Below are 20,388 nucleotides of genomic sequence, written 5' to 3'. Positions count from 1 at the left end.
AAAACAGACCAAACTGTCGATAGCTCAACGCTGGTTTCCACTACATTAGCGCCAGTAATAAGCAATTGCCTAAGCTGTATGCGCAGGCGCAGTAAGGTATTGTAAAGTGAAACCTTTTTCTCGGGAAATTTCTTGGCAACAGGTGATAATTACTGATCAACATCTCGCTGTGTCTACGTATCATCATGTGGCTTATGTTTATTCGCTGGTGAAATCCAGCCTTTTTAGATTTTATCTATTTTATTTTACAAACCGATAACTGAGGCGCAATTGAATACAGACCATCACCATATATACGTGAATGTCGCTAGAAAATTACTAGACATGGTGGAAATACAACTTTTCTCGAATCATTCTTAGGTTTCCCTGCCTTGTATGCACTATCGACCGTATTCAAACAAAAAAAGAAATTATAATAATATTAAAAAATTAAAAAAAAGAAAAAGAAAAAAAGAAAAAAGGAAACCGGACAGCAAAACTCCCAAACCGGCTCGGCACAGTAGTCGCTGGTTAATACGGCAGGCCGTAGTACGCTAGTTGCTTGATCATGAATTTTTTCCAGTCGTTATTTTTCTTTTTTTCATCTGTACGTTGGTTACCCAACGAAAACCCAGCAAGAGAGAACTTTAAGTAAAGGCCAGTGAGTTTAAGTTCCACACGTGCGCCCCTGTCGTCTCTTTGAACGTTTGAAGAATTTGGAAAGCCAAGAGGAAAATGTCAAAGTAGTTGTCAAGAGTAAATGCAAATCAGTTGCAACATGCTTAGAAGCGAAATAGTGTTGTTAGCCTTTACTTACGGATGTGTCAAGAATACCATGTCCTATCGAATTTGTCTAACGCGTACATACCCTCTTATATTTTATCAGACACGACCAGTCCTTCTCAGTAATAATATTCACAGCTTTATTTGTAAATTGGTACTTTTTCAAGTTTTAGCGCTGTCGAATTTCACTTCCGCACTGTTTTTTTTTTTTTTTTTTTGCGTGTGTGTGTGTGTTTTGTCTTCCTTTCTTTCTAACGCAACTGCATATATTCGCGCGCGCAATATGGTTTATCGCAACGAAAATCTCGTATTTTTTTAAAAAATTTCTCGCGAAGCTAGAAGAGATCCGCCGGGTTAAATTAGATGAATTCGCGTGCATCAGGAAAGACCTTACAGCACGCGTGCAGAATGTAACCGAAAAAAAAGACCGGTTTTGTAGGATCTCATTAAACCCGTGACTTAATTAAACACTGATGACAGTCCAAGCATTTTAATTTCGCTTTCTTCGTATCGCATGGTCTGGCTTCCCCTTATGACCCTGTCATATTGATTCAAAGGTCTCGCTGTCCTATGATAGATTAAGCTTTTTCTACCATTCTCTCCTATTTGAACGAACCATGACGTAAACACTGCTTTATTTCCTCCTTCGTTACAATTCAGCTGCCACCTTTTGCATTATTATTCAGATCCACTACTGAGAAAAAAAGAAGAGAAAAAAAAAGCAGAAAAAATCCATGCACATACATCATTTCTAAACAACTTACTGGCGACAGATTTCTCAAGCCAAGTAACGGATGTCTAAAAAGTAGAGGAAATGCGTGTTTTCTAGCAGTTTCGGAGCAGCTGGGAATCTTCATTTTATCGGCAACGATGAACACGTAGAAAAGAGCGCGTATTTTTTTACAATTTCCGGTCTGGTATTCCACGCGCGGAGCTCGCGCGTGTTGTTCCAGCATGCGCAGTTTGCGTCTTGGGAACATGTAATCATGCGAAAATGGCGGATAAATCGCGAGGGCAGCATAATCGCCATGGTAGTGTGGTACGAATTGGTTACTACAATATCGAGAAGACTATCGGAAAGGGAAATTTTGCAGTGGTCAAGCTTGCTACACACTGCATCACTAAGGCCAAGGTACTTCGTGTGTCTAAATATGCGACTTCATCTTATGTTGTTTGTGACTTGAGTTCGCAGCGATAGCAAGCTCGTGCGATTAGCGTCTATTACAACACAACTTTATACTATGTAACTACTGCGTCGAAAGGACCGAGAGCTTACTTCTAATCAAACTTTTGGTCGAAATATTCACCACGTTTATTTTGGGTTATCTTCGTTCGTTTCCGAGCACTTTATTTTTCCGTTTGCTTCTTTCCCGACCAGGTTGCCGTTAAAATTATCGACAAAAGTCAATTGGATCAAGACAACTTGAAGAAAATTTTTCGCGAAGTACAGGTCATGAAAATGCTGGATCACCCGCACATTATTAAACTTTATCAGGTAAGTTGTGAGTATTATCTATATGTTGTATATTTATATTTTTTTTCTCTCGCTGCTTGTGGTTGAGTTGGCACTTTCGTCGTCAAAGGCCGTCGGCTTACATGACATGTCCACTCGCAGATGTGCACCATCTCTTCATCTCTGGCCGCTGTCTTCGATTCGCAGCGACAATTGAATATGAAACTACCGGAAATTTTATTCTGCTCTCAGTTTGATTGAGAAGCATCAACAAAGCTTTGAGGGAAAAGAATGACTACAATTCTTTTTTCCTACAGTTCGTGACAGCTAGCGTGGAAGAAAACACAATACGTGTATACACACAGATTGCTTGCCGGCAAGACAAGACTAGCGTCATATCGGCTATGTTTTTCAAGTGCCCGTGTCACGTCCTGTTTCTTTCGATATCGGCACGGTTTTAGGCCTTTCGGGATCTGCATGGAAGCGAAATCACTCGGAAAAATTTCATCCCTCTACAATCGTGCATATAATGTAACCGATTTGACTTGAAATAAACATCTTATGTTGTTGGTTTCATGTAAGATTCCACCACCACCGAATGATCCTTGACAAATACTCTAATTTTCGCTTTAGAGGACAATGGACTCATATTGGGTACAATCTCGATGTACAATTCTCAAGAGAAATTTTCCCTCTTACGCTTGAAATATTATTCATCTCTGCAAGGAGCTGCTGTAAAATAGTAAATATCGCTTTTTTTTCCCTCGCGATGTTTTTGTTTACAAATTTGCAACTGCGGTTGTTTGACATCCATCGTATGAAATTAACTCAACCGACGTTACGAACTTGCTGTTAAGTTACTTTACAAGTAAATACTTTCATTTCGTTGGAGGTCTGAACCTTAGATGTCGCGGAAACACGATGGTTTAGAAATTGCAATGGGTGACATTTTGAATTTTTGATTTTACTGGATCAACTGTAGGCTTATTCAGCTTAATAATTATTCCATTTCGTTCGCTTTTTGTTGTTTAGTAGCAATGCCTTCTCTTTTTTAATTGAGAGTGCTGTTTTTTGGAGGCATCTGTTTAGATCACCTCACATTTGCCCGGCTGTCACAGACGTGCGTTCGCCACACTTGAATGCTTCTAAAATTTCTATTCAACCCAAGTGTTTTGGCAAAACACAACGCTAAGCAGTTGGATTTGTAACTAAGCTTTAATCCTCAAAATTTACCATACAGCTCTGATTTGCATTTAAAACCCAATTGTTTGACGAATCAGTGTTGTATGGGTTATTGGACCAGTTCTAATAAAATTAATCCATGAGACCATGTGAAACGGTTTAATTTCTTGCAAAGGTTATCACAACGTTTCTCTCACAGCTGTGAGACTTCACAAAAGTCTACAATGTATCTTTATAATTTTCACACAGATCATATCTTACATGTTACCTGCATCACAACATTTGAGCATGAGCAAAGACAAAATTGTAGTTCTTTATATATTTTGAAGGGGTTTAAAATTCTTGCAATGAATGTGTTTATCATCCGAAACAGACAACAGTGAAGTCCTTTGAAGTGCTTTCAAGAAGTTTAAGTCAGTGTGTGACCAAACAATAAAATGATCTCCAGATATGTTGGCAACATCAACAGGCATTGTAAATATTTAAGTTGAAGTGGATGCAAATTCCTTTGACTTTAAATCTCTGGGTCTTACCTTTCGATGATGTGTAACTTGTGTTTCAAGAGCAGAAGGGAAATCTTTAGGTTCTTCATTGGTTAGAAAATGTGTAGTCTCAAATAGTTGAATGCATGTAATTGAATAGTTTTTTGGATAAATATAATAATGACAAAATTACTATTTGTTTAATTCATGTACTGTATCTGTAGACATGAAGCCACCATTTTTTTGTGTTGTTGTGTTTTGTTTTCTTACTAAATAACATGTTTTTGCTGCAGTCTTCGATGCATTTAATTAAGGTCTTTAAGACCTAATTAAGTGCATTCACAGATGAAGCATTAAACCATATAAGTTTGTTTCTAATTTTTTCAGATTTGGCTTCTTAATAAATCAATATATTATTATTTTATTCAATGTCATTTTTGTTACATGTATGTGCCTCACAACAAAAACATTCCTTTTCATAATTCCTTGACAATTACATTCTATAGTACTCAAGTTCTTTTGTTTATTTATTTATTTATTTATTTATTTATTGACTGCTATATTTTTACGAGGGCAGTTGACGGGTGGGGGTGGGGGTGGGGAGGGTATATTAATTTTTTTCTACCTTCAGTAGACGTCAATGCTGTCACTACGTGTATGTTTCTGGGTATGGAATTTGAGTTGTTTTCATCAAAAACAGAGATTTCATCAAAAATCTTCAAGTGATTTAGAGTATGATGATAACATAATAAATGCCATGATAACTTAGACATGATTTGGTAAATTGTACTCTAGTCTGTTTTGGGCTTTTAAATTCTTGGAAATGAGGGGGAAAAAACAGTGTTTGCTAAAAAAAAGAATATTATTGATTTGGTTTGGATCCCATCCAGCCTCTGAAATTCTGGGTTTTCTATAATTTTGTTTTAAAATCATATGTGTGTGCAGCGTTTGTAATTTATAATCATGGTAATTGAACTGAGTGGAGTGCAATTTGGTCTGAAATCATACACATGATTTCAGAATTGAATTAGCGTGCAGCATGAGTTTGATTTGAAATTTAAAGTATTTATATAAATTTAGACCAAAATTTCATGACATGAAGTTCAATTGGCACTTTATTGCATCCATTTTTAATCGCCTTGGTCAGTACCAATGTTTTATTGATTCATTAGATGGTGTGTTGAAAGCAGAACCAGAAACACTCTTACATCTCACTTTGTATGCAAAAAAGAAAAAGATGCAATTTAGGGCACAAAATATTGTGATTCGTGAATAAATTGAAGTTCCTATAATTTGATTTCTAGCCTGGAAATCTGATTGGTTGGTTTAGTGTTCCATTCTCATTGGCTGGGAAAAAAGATGCCGTTAAGAGAACAAAAATAGTGAGATTTGAAAATAAATTGCATTGCTGAGAGCCAATTATGGGTCATGAACTTTTTCTTCACATCAATGACAAACTGTGTAAATTGCACGATATGGCAACCGCTCAACCAATCCAGTGCTAAGCAGAAAATACCAATTATTATAACTTCTCCTCTTTTATTTGCATTACATCATTTACTCTAGCCTGGTTTTGAGAATTTGGTCAGACATAATGACAGGATCCCAAGATCCTTTGGTTGATTTGGTGACCCACACAATAGACTGCTGCAGTACAATAGACTGCTTCACTCTGGGAGTCTCCTAGATAAATCTATGTGAGCTGGCATAGATGCCCTTTCAGTGCTCATGAAGAATACCCTTGTGTAATTAACTCCTGGCTCAGAATGAACACAAGTATTTTGACCAGACTTCCCTCATTGTCAGCCATACTTGTTTCTCAAGGTGGGTTCAGCTGAATATCTTGAGACAAATTGAAATGCTCGGGTTATAGTTTAACAATAACATCGAAAGAGCTTATTGAAGAACATACTAAATTTGTAGCTTTTTGGTTGTAGTATTGAATGAGACAGTGACTTTAAAAAATGGCAAAAATTCCTGAGTGGCAAAAGCAGTATTTGATAGGCCTATACACACACATATTCTTTGTAAATTTAATTTTTTAAACTTGCCACACAAAAAGTATCAAATATGTTGGGCACAAATTTCTTGGGACTGGATATATTTGGATATTGTTTCTGTGATCAGAATATGAGGCAATTATGCTGAAGGGAGTACATGTATGTTTGGAAATAGATACCACCCTTATTGAGGTTATGGTTTTGGGATTTTCGAAAGGGGTTTGATTCTGGAATAATCATTTACATATCTTCTCATTCATCCCCTGGTATGAGGAACTTGATATGGCAACTGTACTGTCTAGGATTCCTGATATTGTAGTGGTAATTGTGTGATATGCGTTTGCCCTGTTTGTTCATGTACATATTTCTAATTTTTTCATTGTTACAGGCATAATATTTAGAAATAAATTTTTATCTAGTTTTGCTGTGTTTTTTGATGTCATAGTGCAATTCAAGGTGGTTCATTTAATAACTTTGTGACGGATGACCATCTCCAGGCTGTCTACAAAAGGCATCAGGCTTGAAGATGTTTAAACAACAACCAAATTGTGGGGTGGGAAGGAAGTGTCTGGAGATGGGAGGGGACAGATGACATTGATTACAGCCATGGGTGGTGTGGCGTGGTTTGTAGGCCCGTACATGTACTGTATGTTTTTGTTTGTTTTGCAACAGGTGATGGAAACAGACAGGATGTTGTACCTAGTAACAGAGTATGCCAGTAAAGGAGAAATTTTTGGTAAGAGATTGAAAAATGCTCTTAAATAATCAACCTGAATTTAGTTGTCGTACGATTACTGTGTAAGATTTCTGTTAAATGTACTTCATACTAGTGCCATAATGACAAACATCGACATAATCACATAAATATGATGACATACATGTAAGCAGAATGTTGCATGTATGTCATGTTTGTAGTGTGAACATCCTGACATAATGACATAATAGCAACATAACAGCATGAACATAACAACATGAGGAAAATACTGATCTTTTCCTTTGTCTTTATGTGGAAGTTCACATTACCGACATAAGCAATTACCACAAACACTGGTGGAGAAGTCGCACTGGGGAAGAGGCTTTTTTGCAAGAACATCTGGACAATGTGCCATAAATTTGCATAAATTGATGCTTTTATTTGAAAATTTATAAGTGTAAAGCAAACTAATACTCACTTCAGAAAACTAATTTAATATCAGTCTACACACCGATCATTGTTCTTACAAGTTTGGTGGCTCCTGAAACAGCCGGTTTTTGTTCATAAGCATAAGCTTACATTTCTTGCTGTTAAACAGCATGCATCAAACCTTCATTTTAGCTACTTTAAGGCTACTGTAAGCACCTAAACATCGCACAGCAGGGAATCTCCATTCTGGCACAAAGTCGGCTGTGATTGCTGTGATCAAAGAAATTGAAAGCTGTTTGTGTCGAGTACTCCATCTCCTGGTGAAATGCCTGGCTGCTAAGCTATGAACAAATGAATGAAAGAGTTCTTGTTATTGTATGTAAAATTCTATTGCAAAAACTGACAGGAATGAAAAATACCAGAGAAAGATCTAACACATGTCAAAGTTGGTAGACATCATGTCCATACTATTGCAGAACTCAAATTTTAGGTACATGTAGGGGTTTCAGTTTGAAGTATTCTCTGTTTTAAATGTTAGTGTTTACATTCAATAAATCAAGAAATGTACATGGTAAGAATCTTTCTCAAAATTTGAGTTGCTAAACTCAGGGTGCAGCTTATCTGCAAATGCGGCTCATCCGCTGGTGTTTACAGTAGGTCACTTGTGTGAACCAAGTCTTATTGCATAATCAAATGAAAGTGTAGGGGGAGGGGTAAATGTGGGTTTTCCCTTGCTTTGATGTGTGCTGACTCAAACCCTCAGCATGTTCATATTGTCTTTTTAATCCTGTGTTAGATCATTTGGTAGCCCACGGTAGAATGACTGAAAAGGAAGCTAGAAAGAAGTTTATACAAATTGCATCAGCTGTTGAGAACTGCCACAAAAAGAATGTTGTTCACAGAGACTTGAAAGTGAGTCTACGAAATAAATAAATATAATTTGAAATAATATTTGTACGAAATAAATGATAATGACTGCTCCCATGGCTGGCAAATCCTGGCAACCCAGGCTTAAGCTCCCACGCGAAAGGGAGAAAGTGGGCACCTGTTGTACTGATAAAACAGTGGAAAGAGAAGGGAGGGACAGGGGAGGGGAAACAACCTCTGAACACAGTCCCCTGCACTTGAGACTCACATGCTCAAGGAAAACGCTGAAAATGTAAAACTACTTGAATGCCTTGTGGCCCAAGAACCCGTGGAATCCTGGCTCATGCGCAGATCTAAACTCCTCTGACTGCAATGGCAAGACTTGCATTCCTTGTTGTTAAAATCGGATCGGAAGTTTTTTAAATCAGCTTTATTGGGAATGTATAGGTACAAATTTATCTAAAATAGTAAAAATACACAAAAAAAACAAACAAAACAAAAAAAAAAACAAAAGAAAAGAGAATAATTTCAAACAGGGAAAGCACGTCTGAGATGAGGGTACCCATGCGAGACGCTTCCCAGAATGATGCAATATTATTTATGTGCTGAGAATATGCTGGGTATACGCTTGAATGCTTAAATGTGTAAGACATCATTTGTAGCTTTAAGACATGCTCACTGGAAGCTTTCCATAACATTTTTCTTGATTAATCATGAAATTGCTGTTAATAACTAGTTTCAACTTTCCAGTTTTCATGCGACATACATGAATGCATCCTCAGTAAAGATTGGTGTTAATACTTGGCATTTTATTCCCTTTTCAGGCAGAGAATCTTTTATTAGATGAGAATTTTAATATTAAAATAGCAGGTGAGAATATATCTATGTAAAGAGTACTTTGCACTGTACATAGACACCATAAAAGAGTTATACCTTTCACTCTTGGGGGAATATTTGTGAAATGGCAATATTTCAGACCCTAAGACCACACATATTATATACCAGTTGAAAGGCATTGTTTGTGGAATACCATATCATATCAATAGTCCTGCATGTAATACATCAAACACGAAAGACCGTGTTTGACCACATTTCCAAACACCAGGAAAAGGGTTGAAAATACGAAGCGCAGCGGAGTATTTTCGACGAACTTCGAGGTGTTTGGAAATGTGGTCAAACACTGTCTTGAGTGTTTGATATATCTGCTCAATCGAAACTAAAACGAAGGAGAAAATGGAAAAATATAATCTTAAACTCTATGCTAATTAAGATCAGACATCCAAACACCGTCACGGTCTTGATTTCCTTTGTTTAAAATTGCTGAATTATTAATAAGTTTGAGAAGCATAGAGCAAGTCACAGCTTAAACTGAAAACGAAAAAGAAAAATGTTAAAATCTTCTCCTGTAGTTGGGGTATACTCCTAAGCTACAAGTTTATTTACAGCTCTTAACGCGGAAATGTGCTCGGATATTTGTCCGCGGAGATTATCTTTTCCGAGAAGTGAACAGTTTTCCGAGAGCGTAGCTCGTGGAAAACTGTGAGCTTTGACATCCCGTAACAACGACATCCCAATGACATCCCGTAACAATGCAAAACTAGAACAAACAAGAATTACTTTCAACATTCAAGTGAAAAGCGCTCTTTGTTCTTTGGCAGACTTCAGACAAAGTACAAAGAGTGATTTCCACTTGAATATTGAATATTGAGGGGAAACAAAACTAGCTTGTAATGTTGCTCTCTGCAATAAAAACTGCAAAATCAGAAAATGTATGCCCAGTTGCATAGAAGACTCAAAAAAAAAAAGAGAAAAAGGAAAAGATTGTCATGAACATTGTCTCGAATAGTTAAAATAGGCATTGGCTTAAAACGCACTGATGTTATTTATCATAATTAATATTATAATAATACATTGACTCATAGGGGAGTGAAAGAAACTTAAGTAGTCCCTATGTAAAGCAATACGGAATGCGCGTGAGTTATTTGCACCGATCTGCCGTGATAAAGTGTTGCTCTAAAGGAAACTGTTTTCTATAAGAAAAACCTATTTCAGTTACTTCTGGGAGACAATTTTTAGTTAAACGTCTAGGAAAGCAAGCACCAAAGTGCTTTTTATTGTCCCGCGCAAATGCGGAGAATCCATGTCCCGTTTATCATAGAATGTGAAAGAACCAATTTAATATTAGTAGGATATCAAGAAGTTTGTTTAATTAGTCGGTCCCAGTTGGGGAAAGTTATTCATGTATTAGGTCTCGTGATAAAGTCGGTCTCGTTCAAGATTCTTTTTTTTTTTTTCAACTTCATGGACCTTCGATCATCTATATTATAGTTATTGCTTCATTTTCACAGATTTTGGATTCAGTAACATATTCCAAGAAGGAAAACATCTCAAGACTTGGTGCGGCAGTCCGCCTTATGCAGCGCCGGAGCTCTTTGAAGGAAAGGCGTATTGTGGACCGGAAGTGGACATTTGGGTAGGTGTTACGTAACGTATGCCCTGCAAACTCGCTGGTTAAAAGATATATTGGCCTCCACTTGGTGCGAAAATATGCTTGGATATTTGCCGCGGATAATATCTCCGAGCTTTGAGGAACAGATAATGTCCCAGGACGAATATCCGAGCATATTCTCGCGCCAAATGTAGGTTATTGTGTTTATTATCCTTCAAATAATTTTTGCAACACGCGCAGTTTTGAAAGTTGGGAAATATATTCTGTAACGTGGTGCGTTTATACCAGTGGCGCGCGAGCGAAAATATTTCCAATTGATGGATTATAACAATTGATATTCTGAAAAAAATATGTTGCTTTCTGATCTTGTCAGTTTCTGATGAAGCTTGTGGTTCATCAGCGAACAAATAAAGGAAAAAAACGCAGCTGGTTGTCAACCTTGATAACAAGGGCGGCCGTTCGGGTTCTTCCGTTCTGGTCTTGACTCATGACTCTTTGCAAAAGAATTCGCCCAAACAGATGAAGAAATTATAGCTGGTGTTACGAAAAGTCCGCATATTGGCAAGTTTATGAGAATTTTTTTTATCTTGATCTTGAAATATTGAGGGGCTATGGGTTCAGCGGCTGATGATAGGAACGTTCATGTGTGTCCGGAAGAGACTTCATGTGATAGTCATAAAACGCCCCTTTTGAGTAGGCGTAGAAACATAGTGCACTGTGTTTGCCCACACATCACGTAGTCTACAACTTCCTTGGAGGGAAAAACGAAGAAAACCCATTGGGATTTTGTGCTCTTTGCTTATGCTAAGATTCCTTGCGATTTTTTAAGAACTCGGAGTGTGAATTTCTGTTATTTCCTGGGGTGCTGAAGGTCAAAGTTGAAAGAAAAAAAAATCATTTGCAATATATTGAAAAACAAACAGCACCACTTGAAAGTACCGTGAGGTAGCTTGCACTGCAAAAGTAATGGAACCACATGAAAGTACTGCTCTGTAGCTTTCATTTGAATGATCACACACTAGGGTTTCATCCATAGACTTGAGAGATTGATTCAAACAAGTGTGCATAGTAATTGATTTTGGAAGTAAAATCACTGAACGTGAGCAGGTCACTTAAGGTTAATGACTGGAAGCGCCTCTGTCGGAGAAAATTAAGTTTCCATTGATCTTTTGTTCTGCGTGTGTTTGTTTGCTGTGAGTTTTCTCGTCAAGGGCAATGGACGTGAGGGGCGTGAAATTTAATTTCTTTAACTCCCACTCCGCCAGTGTTTCCGTTGGTATAAGTCACTCCTTTTGGCTGGTATTATATGTCGCACCTTTTGCATTTACCAGATGCTGTTCAAATGCTACCTGTACAAAACGGAGAGCTTTGGAGTGGGCTTTCTCGCGCGTTTTCAGTTTAAACGGACTCTCACGCGCGTCCCCACGCGACGCGCGCGTTTTTGTCTGCCATGTATTCGCGTGCCAGTGTTTGCATTTTTCTCGTGCAAGGAACCAAATTTGAGGATTTTATCAATCATGTACTATTTACGGGACTCAGGGAGAAGTTGCAGAAGAGCTCGTAGATATGGCACTTTAAAACGCCCTCAGTTGTACGTCGATAGGTTCATTGCGGCTGTTTTTTCCGACGCTCAAATTAGCGTCCCTGCTGTGAAATACCTTCAGGCTGTTAAGAAACAAGTGAACCGGGACCCGACGGCGGCCCGTAAAACGACAATGCATGGAAAGATTTGTTCACACCACAGCGTGCGTTGGAAACATTTAGCTAAGGAAGTTGGGTTTGCTTTAGGTGAATAGTACTTGAAGACTTTGCTGATTTTCGTCAAGTTTGTAAATTGTGAAACAAGAACAACGTCCTCTAACTCCGCAAGTTGTTGAAGGCAGCGAGAGGCCGTCATGCATAAACAGTCATATTAGACATCACCAGGTGTCCCGCTTGATACACTAGCCATGTGTTCTTACTTACTGTTGCATGGCATTGACGCAGTGAAAAGTAGTCATTTGTTTGCCAATGTCTGGTCCAACCAACTTTGAATAACGATCACTTTGGTAATTAAAGCTCAAACGTAGACTATGTGCCTTTTGTGCTTCAGCCTGCAAGGTGAACTGATTTTTAAGGCATACAGTTGTACATCCCTCTAAGTAGATACGTCTGTAAGACATAAATTTCTAAGGGACGCGTCTCTCTATGTGGGACATTTCGGGAAGGCGGACACTTGTCCTAAGTGAACACCCCTCTGAGACAAACTGCTTATAAGCAGACTTTTTTTTTTAAGTAGACACCTCTTTGAAGCTGGTGTCTCTATAAGAAAGACATCTCTTTAAGACGCACACCTCTAAGGCAGACCTCTCTAAGCCAGACACCTGTAACTCAGAGGCCCTTGCCTTTTTAGGCAGCCACACCTTTGATGCAGACCTTTCTCAGTCGGACGGCTCTAAGGTAGACACCTACATATGATGTAGAGCTTACTTCTCCAAACAGCGTCCATACAAAATTCAGTTTTGGGAATATAAGAATCAAGACAGTGATCAGCAAAGATAAATTGTCTTCAGTCGATATTTGAAGCAATTCTCAAAATACGTACCAAACGAAATGTAAAGGGCTAGTTGGGAGAAACTGTAGACTGACGAGCTTGTATTTTTGCAGAGTTTGGGAGTAGTACTCTACGTGCTGGTGTGTGGTGCTTTGCCGTTTGACGGGAGTACATTGCAAAGTTTGCGTTCACGCGTCTTGGACGGTCGATTCAGAATTCCTTTCTTCATGTCCACAGGTCAGTGAATGTTTTAGTTAACGTTTTGCTACCGCCATTGTCATTAGGAAGAACTCGTGAACGCTTTCTTCCCAAAGCTCGCTGGTTCGGGAGCAAAATTTCCTGGGATAAACGATATCTCAACCCTTTAATTGAAAATCCTGTACGACTAAATGTCGTTCCATCCACAGAGTTGAGCTACATTCACCTTGGACAACATAACAAACAATACCACATGAAATTACTGTTCAATAGTTTTCACTTGAATGGTTACACACAGGGGTTTCATCCACAGACTTAAAAGTTAGAACCACCTTATACAGCATAATAAACAGTACCGCATGAAAGTACTGCTCAATAGCTTTCATTTGAATGGTCACACACTAGGGTTTCATCCACAGACGTTAAAGTTACAACCACCTTTTAAAGGATAATAAACAGTACCACATGAAAGTACTGCTCAATTGCTCTCATTTGAATGGTCACACACTAGGGTTTCATCCACAGAATTAAAAGTTAGAACCACCTTGCACAGCATAATAAACAGTACCACATGAAAGAACTGTTCCATAGCTTTCATTTTCTTTGTACCACTGTTGTTAATTAGTGTGCCGGCAAGCAGTACCTGCAACATGCATGCATCGGGTCTTGTTAAAGTTGACTTCTTGCAGTCTAATTAAAGTCTAGATTGGTAAAGCAATGGTCAAAATAACAAAAAGATGAAAAAAAAAAAAAAAATCCCAATTGAAAATCAGGTGATCTATGTTTAGATTTAATTGCTGTTAGAACAGCTCCATTCCTGTGCACTGGTGAATTTCTGATATTAAAATCATCACCTTTCTCAACATCATTCCCATGTCTGCTTTCTTCGAGTTAGAGTGTAAAACAGTTTGTTTCACGGATTCATATTTTAGTTATTAGGCGGGTAGTCACACAAAGTTCCGCTGTTCACACTTCAGTGAGCCGCTCAACGCACGCGAAACCCTGCGATCAAACTGCCCTTGCTGTCCGAGGGTCAACTCGAAAGCAATCAGCTGATTTTTTATAGATTGGGAAAGTATTTTAATTGAATAACGCCGATCAGTTCCAGTCTAGTAGACCGCTGAAGCCAGGCAAACTCGCCTCGCGGATCGTGGGACGTACACGCGAAAATTTGCGTGAGAACTCGTCCACTCGCACCATGACCTCGTGAAATTTATGGTCGATGTATTTTTCACGCGTGAGAACGTTGTTTATCGTGGTTCTCTTAAGTCACATCAGAACGTCATGTTCTCCCTCGACGAAACGTTTCCATAGATGCTGTTTATTCAAATGTATTCAGTGGTTTCTGACAAGACCGTAAAAAAAAAAATATTTATTTTTATGCGTGAAGTTTTAGGTGGTTGCACTATTCAATCTGCATTAATATGAGTTTTAGCGTGATTTTCTTTTTAACGACCGCCTTCAGAGAGAAAAAAATGGTAATGTTCAGAATTCCATGCCCGTCTCCTGTTGAAAAAAAATTGCAGTAAACCAACCGTAACCCTAGCTGGAATCATTTAACTTACAATAAAACCAAGGAAACACATAAGTGGCCGAGCCGTGAGAAAAAATATAACTAAACAAAAAGAGAAAAAAAAAAAGAAGAAGGAAACGGTTGAAAAGCGCAGAAAAAGCATGAAAGTTCGATTTTAGTTCTGCAAATGATTGGCTGAAAACAAGTTGTCTTTGTTGTTATTGGTTAGATAAATAGTGGGGATTTTTGACACGTTAGCCTTTGTAAAACGCGCTTCTCGCTCAATTGCCTGTAACATTTTAATTCTTCTTTAGAATGTGAGCACCTCATTCGTCACATGCTGGTCCGTGACGTGGCAAAGAGGTACACCATGGTACAGATCATGAACCACAAGTGGATAAATGAGATGGACGAAGAAGACAAGGCGAGCGCACTCCTCACCGACACGCTGCCTGATTCAGAGTTCAGTGAAGAAGTGTTGACGATGATGCTTGCTAGAGGAATTGATCGAGAAAAGACCATTCAGGTGCTGATTTTCTGTCCAATAATTAATTGCGACTCTAATGAATGCAAATATGACGCTGTGGAAGATTATCTTGCTCTTAAGCGGAAGGAGGGGGTGGCAATTTTCAGGGGCGTCAAATGCTTTTCTCACCATAGGTTTTGCATGATTTTTTTTTTTTTTTGGGGGGGGGGGGGTAATACCTTGTGCAAGAATTTTGTTAACGCAAAAACATAACCAGAATAGAAGAAAGCACTTGCTAGATTTTTCTCCCTATGGCTTCCATTGCACGAGTTTTTGCTCTGCAGGAATTTCATTATTTTGAAATTGCATAAACCCCCTCCCTCTCAAAAAAAAGTGTGGTCCGCTCCAAAGTGAACAGCCTCCGATATAGGCGATCTGTGGTCTCGTCTCGCAGTCTTTCTTCCTTACCACTTGCTCACTTGCCACTGGATGACGAGGTGGAAGAGGACTGCGCGACGAACCTATAGAACGTCTTTGTAGGGGACTATTGGATGTACAGTCTGACAGTAGTGTCCTTATTGTTCTTTGCAGTCTCTCTGCCAAAAAGATTACGACCAGTTTGCCGGGATTTATTACACACTTCTGGAAAAGGTCAAGAAATCTGCCAGCTCATCGCACGACCCATGCGCCAATATTACTTCCACACCGGGTACCACGGCTGATTCGGAAATGATGGAGACGGATGTGGAAGGAGCTGGCTCCGAGAAGCCATCCATGACAGTCCCTACCGTACAGGTGACTCCTGACTCGCCCACGAGACGAGTCAAACCCCAGCAGGACCAGTGGGATCTGACCCAAGAGGGAGACGAGGAAGATGATAAGATGCCAGACGACATCCTTCCCAGTTTGAAGTCTTACCTGGAAAAGCGCCGACACACCCTCACTGCGGTGGACCCGTTGATGGAGATATCACCAGAGCTCCGTGAGGTGTTCTCTCAGCAGTTCGTTCAGCGGCCGTTAAGTCCCCTGGGTCAGGCTACCGAGGATGCATTCTCTGGAGCTACTCTAGGATTGAACCCCACTCTTCCTCCTTATTCCCCCACGTTAGACCTCTCTCTGGCCTACAAGGAGCAAATTCTGCAAGTGCCTACGGTGTTCCAACTGAGACCGCCCATGGACAGAAGAGCTTCCGACGGACCAACGAGTTTAGCGGCTGGGATCGCACAGTTCCATGCGCTTCGTGCTATGGCCGGGTATGCGGACGACAGTCAAGGTAATACCGGCTCGCTGAGTGGTTCGCCGTTAAACAGTTGCAATCCTATCGTAAGTCAGTCACCCTTTTCAGTGTCACCAGGACCCTCGAGCCCGCAAATAAGCGAAGGAGCAAACGACAGCGGGTCGGATCAAGAGCCTGACCAGGACGCCATTGCGCGTTACATGGCTTGCCGTGGATCGCGGCAACGTCACACGTCACCGAATGAAATGCCGGACGAGCTACAACTTCGGCTACTGCAGGTACCACTAAAAACGAGACGGACTGTGTTTCCTCCTGGCAGAGGAGCTGCAGGGCGAGAAGGGACATTCATCCCTACCCCAACAGGAATGCGATATAACACGTCAAGGCGAGCCTCGGACGGTGCAGCGTCGGTGCTTGCTTACAAGCAGCATTTAGAGCGCATCGGTGGCAGCGGGTCCAAACGCAACAGCCTGCGTGAGCTACAAGAGGAATGCTTGCAACTGCAGCAACAGTATGGCCGAGTAGCGGAAGCGGAACAACAACGAAGGCAACAGGAGCAGCATGTGCAACACTTACAGCAGCAGTTTTACAGCAGAAGGGCGTCAGACGGGGCCGACTCGTTAGCTGCCACGCTAGCACAGTTCCAGCAACAGTACACGCCCGCCCACACAAGCCAGGAGTTGGACCTGGAAGGTCAAAGGTCGGATGTGGAAGATTTAGAGGAAACGCACACCCAGCCAACGATGGAGCACCAAGATGTCCTTCATCAGGAGATGCAGCGCTTGAACATTGAACATTGCGCGCCATCCCCTTTTGACTCTGCCGGCATTATCCACTCGTCTTCTGGAGGAATCGGCCCGGACGGGGCCGCTTTGTCCTCTCTCGCGTCAAACCTCGCGTCAAACTCACCAAGAAACAGCATTGTTATCGAGGATTCGTCGCCCGTTTCTTCCACAGATACGTCGAACTTTCTGTCTCAGAATATTTTATCATCGCAGGCCAACACGTCCTCGTTTTTACCCGACGGCGGCGTATTGTCTTCCCCAGTTCCCTCTCCGCCGCCATCTCCTCTCATATCCGCGGTACCTCTGAGTCAGCGGTACCCCATTCCTAACATCACCACCGCTGCGAGGACCTCATCGAACGGAAGTTTAGTGGAAACTGGGCCGGAAACGGGCAATATCCCGCAAATACCCGCCAATATGCCGGGCGTTGTGATGGGTAATGCGATCATAAATGAAAATGATCTCGAAGAATTGGCGAGAGCTAGATGGGGACTGGGTGCGGGAACGCTTCCGCTAAGTCCGACAACGCTTCTTGGGACGTTTGGGACAAATCCCGCGGCCGCGCTTCTCGTGGGTAACGTCGGTCAGAGGTCCCCCGTGCATCACCGTCGACATCACACGGTACCGTCCGCGCAGGATGCGTGGAATTCCATGGACTTGTTGAGAAGAGCGACGGCGAACAACGTCTTGTCGCAAAACCACGCCAGAGATATGTTAAACAACAATATCAATTTGGAAGAAGGGCTTGGGGTTAGGGACGGTCTGTTGTATAGAACTCTTTCTCCCAACGGGACGATCCATCAGGACTCTTTTCTCAAATCTCCAAATAAAGGAGACGTGGCGCCGGACTTGACCCAAGCGAACACGCTACGCATGGCGTTCTCTGTTAATATGACTTCTAACAAATGTATCCCCGATATTATCAGTGAAATAAGGCGATCGCTAGATCAGAGATCCGCCAAGATAGCGTACGAACAGTCGGATCAAACATTCACCCTTCAACAGGGGGGTGTGTGCGCTGAAATTGAGGTGTGCCCACTCCAGGGGAATCTCAACGGACTACGCCTGCGACGTGTTAGCGGCAACCCATGGCAGTACAAGAGACTCTGTAATGAGGTATTGACCGGAATGAATTTGTGACTGAAGCAGAGCTGAGTGGACTGAATTAAGAAATTCTTTTTGGTTTAGTAGATAAAAATTGCGTGACAGTTGTGCTAGCGTGACTTTATGCATCTCTCACTTGCGTGACCTCAATCTTAGTTGCTTCGTTATGCGAATTTATTCCTTTGTCTAGTCTTGGTTTCAGAGGGCAAAGGTAATTCCTAAACCAGGAAGAAAAGCGTGTTAGAATCGTGAGTTTTCTCTCCTCTTAGTCGTTTTGCTTCGTGAATTGCGCAAATTCGTTCTAGGAAAACCAGAGTACAGATTCAACTTTCCATGTGCAGTTGCCGTAATCTTAATGTTCGCAACGTGAATGTGGCATTTCTGTTGTGGTGAAGTACTCATGAAGTGACAAGGTTCTTTTATTGTACCGAAGATGAATTATATTTCCGTCCAAAAACATTCAAAGGTGTTTTCCACATTTTTCACGACAAAATGTCGGAGTTGTAGCGTAAATTACGAGCATTCGACAACTGTTTTGCTTTTATTTTGCAAAAGTTGACGTTCACGACATTTCACCTTTATTGTTTTCCATGTCACCACTTCTAAATGTGATGGAATTTTCTAAAAGTATAGTATTCCTCAGAAATGTAATTAATCTGACTTTGATTTAATCGCATGCGCATGCCTGAACGAAAGTTTGAGTTGGCCTTATAAAGGGCGATCACTCTCAAATTACGAAGTCGAGAAGCTGTGGAAAGTGACTCGGCAAATGTTCGGCAGTTTTCGTATCTTCTCGTGTTCTTGCGATTAGACACGAAGTGTGGGAGGTCTGTGCAGTGTATAGATATTTGTACAGTAATGAAATCTCTTGCTTGCACAAGTAAAATAATGTAATATATTTTCGCCTCGAAGAATATCATCGAGGTAAAGAATTGTATCTCTCAACCATAGAATCTTTGTACAGTAAAGAATATCGATGTGTCTCCATAGTCTTGTGTAGTGATTGTTTTAGTTTCCGTCCACATTACGCCGGAGAAGTTTGAAAACGCAACAATCACCGGCCATTTTGGATTTATGTTTGAAGACAACTCGGGCAAGGAAATCACGTGATTATCGTGACGTCATCGTTTTCAAAAAGCTCCTTTTTTAAAAAATTTTCCGTCCACGCTAAAACTCAAAGCCGGCGTTTTCAAATTCTTCCGGTTTGAACAACGTTTTCGTAAAGCTTCGTCTTCGAGACGGATTATTGTGGGCGGTAGGCTTGACCGTAGAAATATAGCTGCGTTTTCAAATTTCTAAGGCGTAGCGTGGACTGGTCTTTGATGCCCTCTTCACACTGGTGCATTTTTATTCGTAAAGACGTACTTTTTGATGCGATTTGAAAATGTATTAGAGAAAAAGCGTTGGCGATTCTTTCCGAAACGCTGACGTCATGATGACCGCTGTGCTGGCCCTGGCAGCAAACTCGTTCCCAGAGTCCACGATGCTTTCGTTCAGCGGCAAGAATCGAGAGCTGGGCGAAACCGAAAGGTGAGCCCGCAGTAATCACGGAGGTTGCCCTATAAACTAATATCGAGCCTAGACGCATGCGCAAAATAAAGTTTGACAAGGTGTTCGGTCACTGCTGACCTTAAACACGCGGGCTTACCGCGCGATTATTTATTACAAAACTTTGATCATGGATGGTGCGCACTGATTGGTTGTGATATGTAACCAGGGCGGGAAGGCCAGGACAGGAACGGCATAGACGCGGGAAACTCTCGCTAGTCCCGTCATGTCGCCAAAGACAAAACGTTTAAGATGTGTATTTTCGACATTTTCATATAGGACGGTAACGTCGATAACTTGAGCTTTGTAAAAGCTCCACAAAATCAATGACACCCGTTAGAGAAGGTAGAAATCTTATCCTGTGTATTAAGGTGAACAAAAGAGACGACGCTGAATTTATTCTATTTTATATAAGTGAAGCAAACATCTCGGCTGTCAGTGTTTATAACGGAATCCAGAATTCCGAATGATGAAATTATACGAAAGATCTTATCGACCTGGTTCAGATGTTTTTTTAGCTTTAAATCTCCATCTCTAATAGGAACAAGTATTTCTAAAAATAAAACAAACATTGCATCAAGGCAAGTTCCGGAAATCCTAACAGTTCATAACTATTGAAAATATGTTCATTTGTATTTAGTTGTAAAAAGGGATTGAAAGAACTCTATAACACCTCGAGCCATTTC

At 40.6% G+C, this 20,388-nt stretch overlaps 1 protein-coding gene across 1 annotated transcript; it reads left to right on the top strand.

Annotated features, from left to right (window-relative positions):
• The first annotated feature begins 1,692 nt into the window (after nt 1-1,692).
• Nucleotides 1,693-20,055, top strand: LOC145491789 (serine/threonine-protein kinase SIK3-like). The gene is made up of 9 exons (XM_081471050.1): nt 1,693-1,894; nt 2,141-2,257; nt 6,552-6,615; nt 7,799-7,914; nt 8,694-8,739; nt 10,218-10,342; nt 12,965-13,088; nt 14,877-15,088; nt 15,620-20,055. Exons 1-9 carry the CDS (start codon nt 1,757-1,759, stop codon nt 18,188-18,190), a joined length of 3,513 nt encoding a protein of 1,170 aa, XP_081327176.1. The 5' UTR covers nt 1,693-1,756; the 3' UTR covers nt 18,191-20,055.
• Nucleotides 20,056-20,388: the final 333 nt, after the last annotated feature.

This window comes from Orbicella franksi, chromosome 7 (genome assembly GCF_964199315.1).
Source record: "Orbicella franksi chromosome 7, jaOrbFran1.1, whole genome shotgun sequence".
NCBI classification, from domain to species: domain Eukaryota; kingdom Metazoa; phylum Cnidaria; class Anthozoa; order Scleractinia; family Merulinidae; genus Orbicella; species Orbicella franksi.
The sequence above is the reverse complement of the archived record's forward strand: the minus strand, read 5'-3'. Positions and strand labels throughout refer to the sequence as shown.

What these genes read in the sequence shown, in the direction of transcription:
- LOC145491789 (XM_081471050.1), top strand. Translation starts at nt 1,757, where the DNA reads ATGGCGGATAAATCGCGAGGGCAGCATAATCGCCATGGTAGTGTGGTA. An exon ending in TTTTAATATTAAAATAGCAG is followed by an intron (nt 8,740 to 10,217) that starts GTGAGAATATAT and finishes TCATTTTCACAG; the next exon opens with ATTTTGGATTCAGTAACATA. An exon ending in TCCTTTCTTCATGTCCACAG is followed by an intron (nt 13,089 to 14,876) that starts GTCAGTGAATGT and finishes ATTCTTCTTTAG; the next exon opens with AATGTGAGCACCTCATTCGT.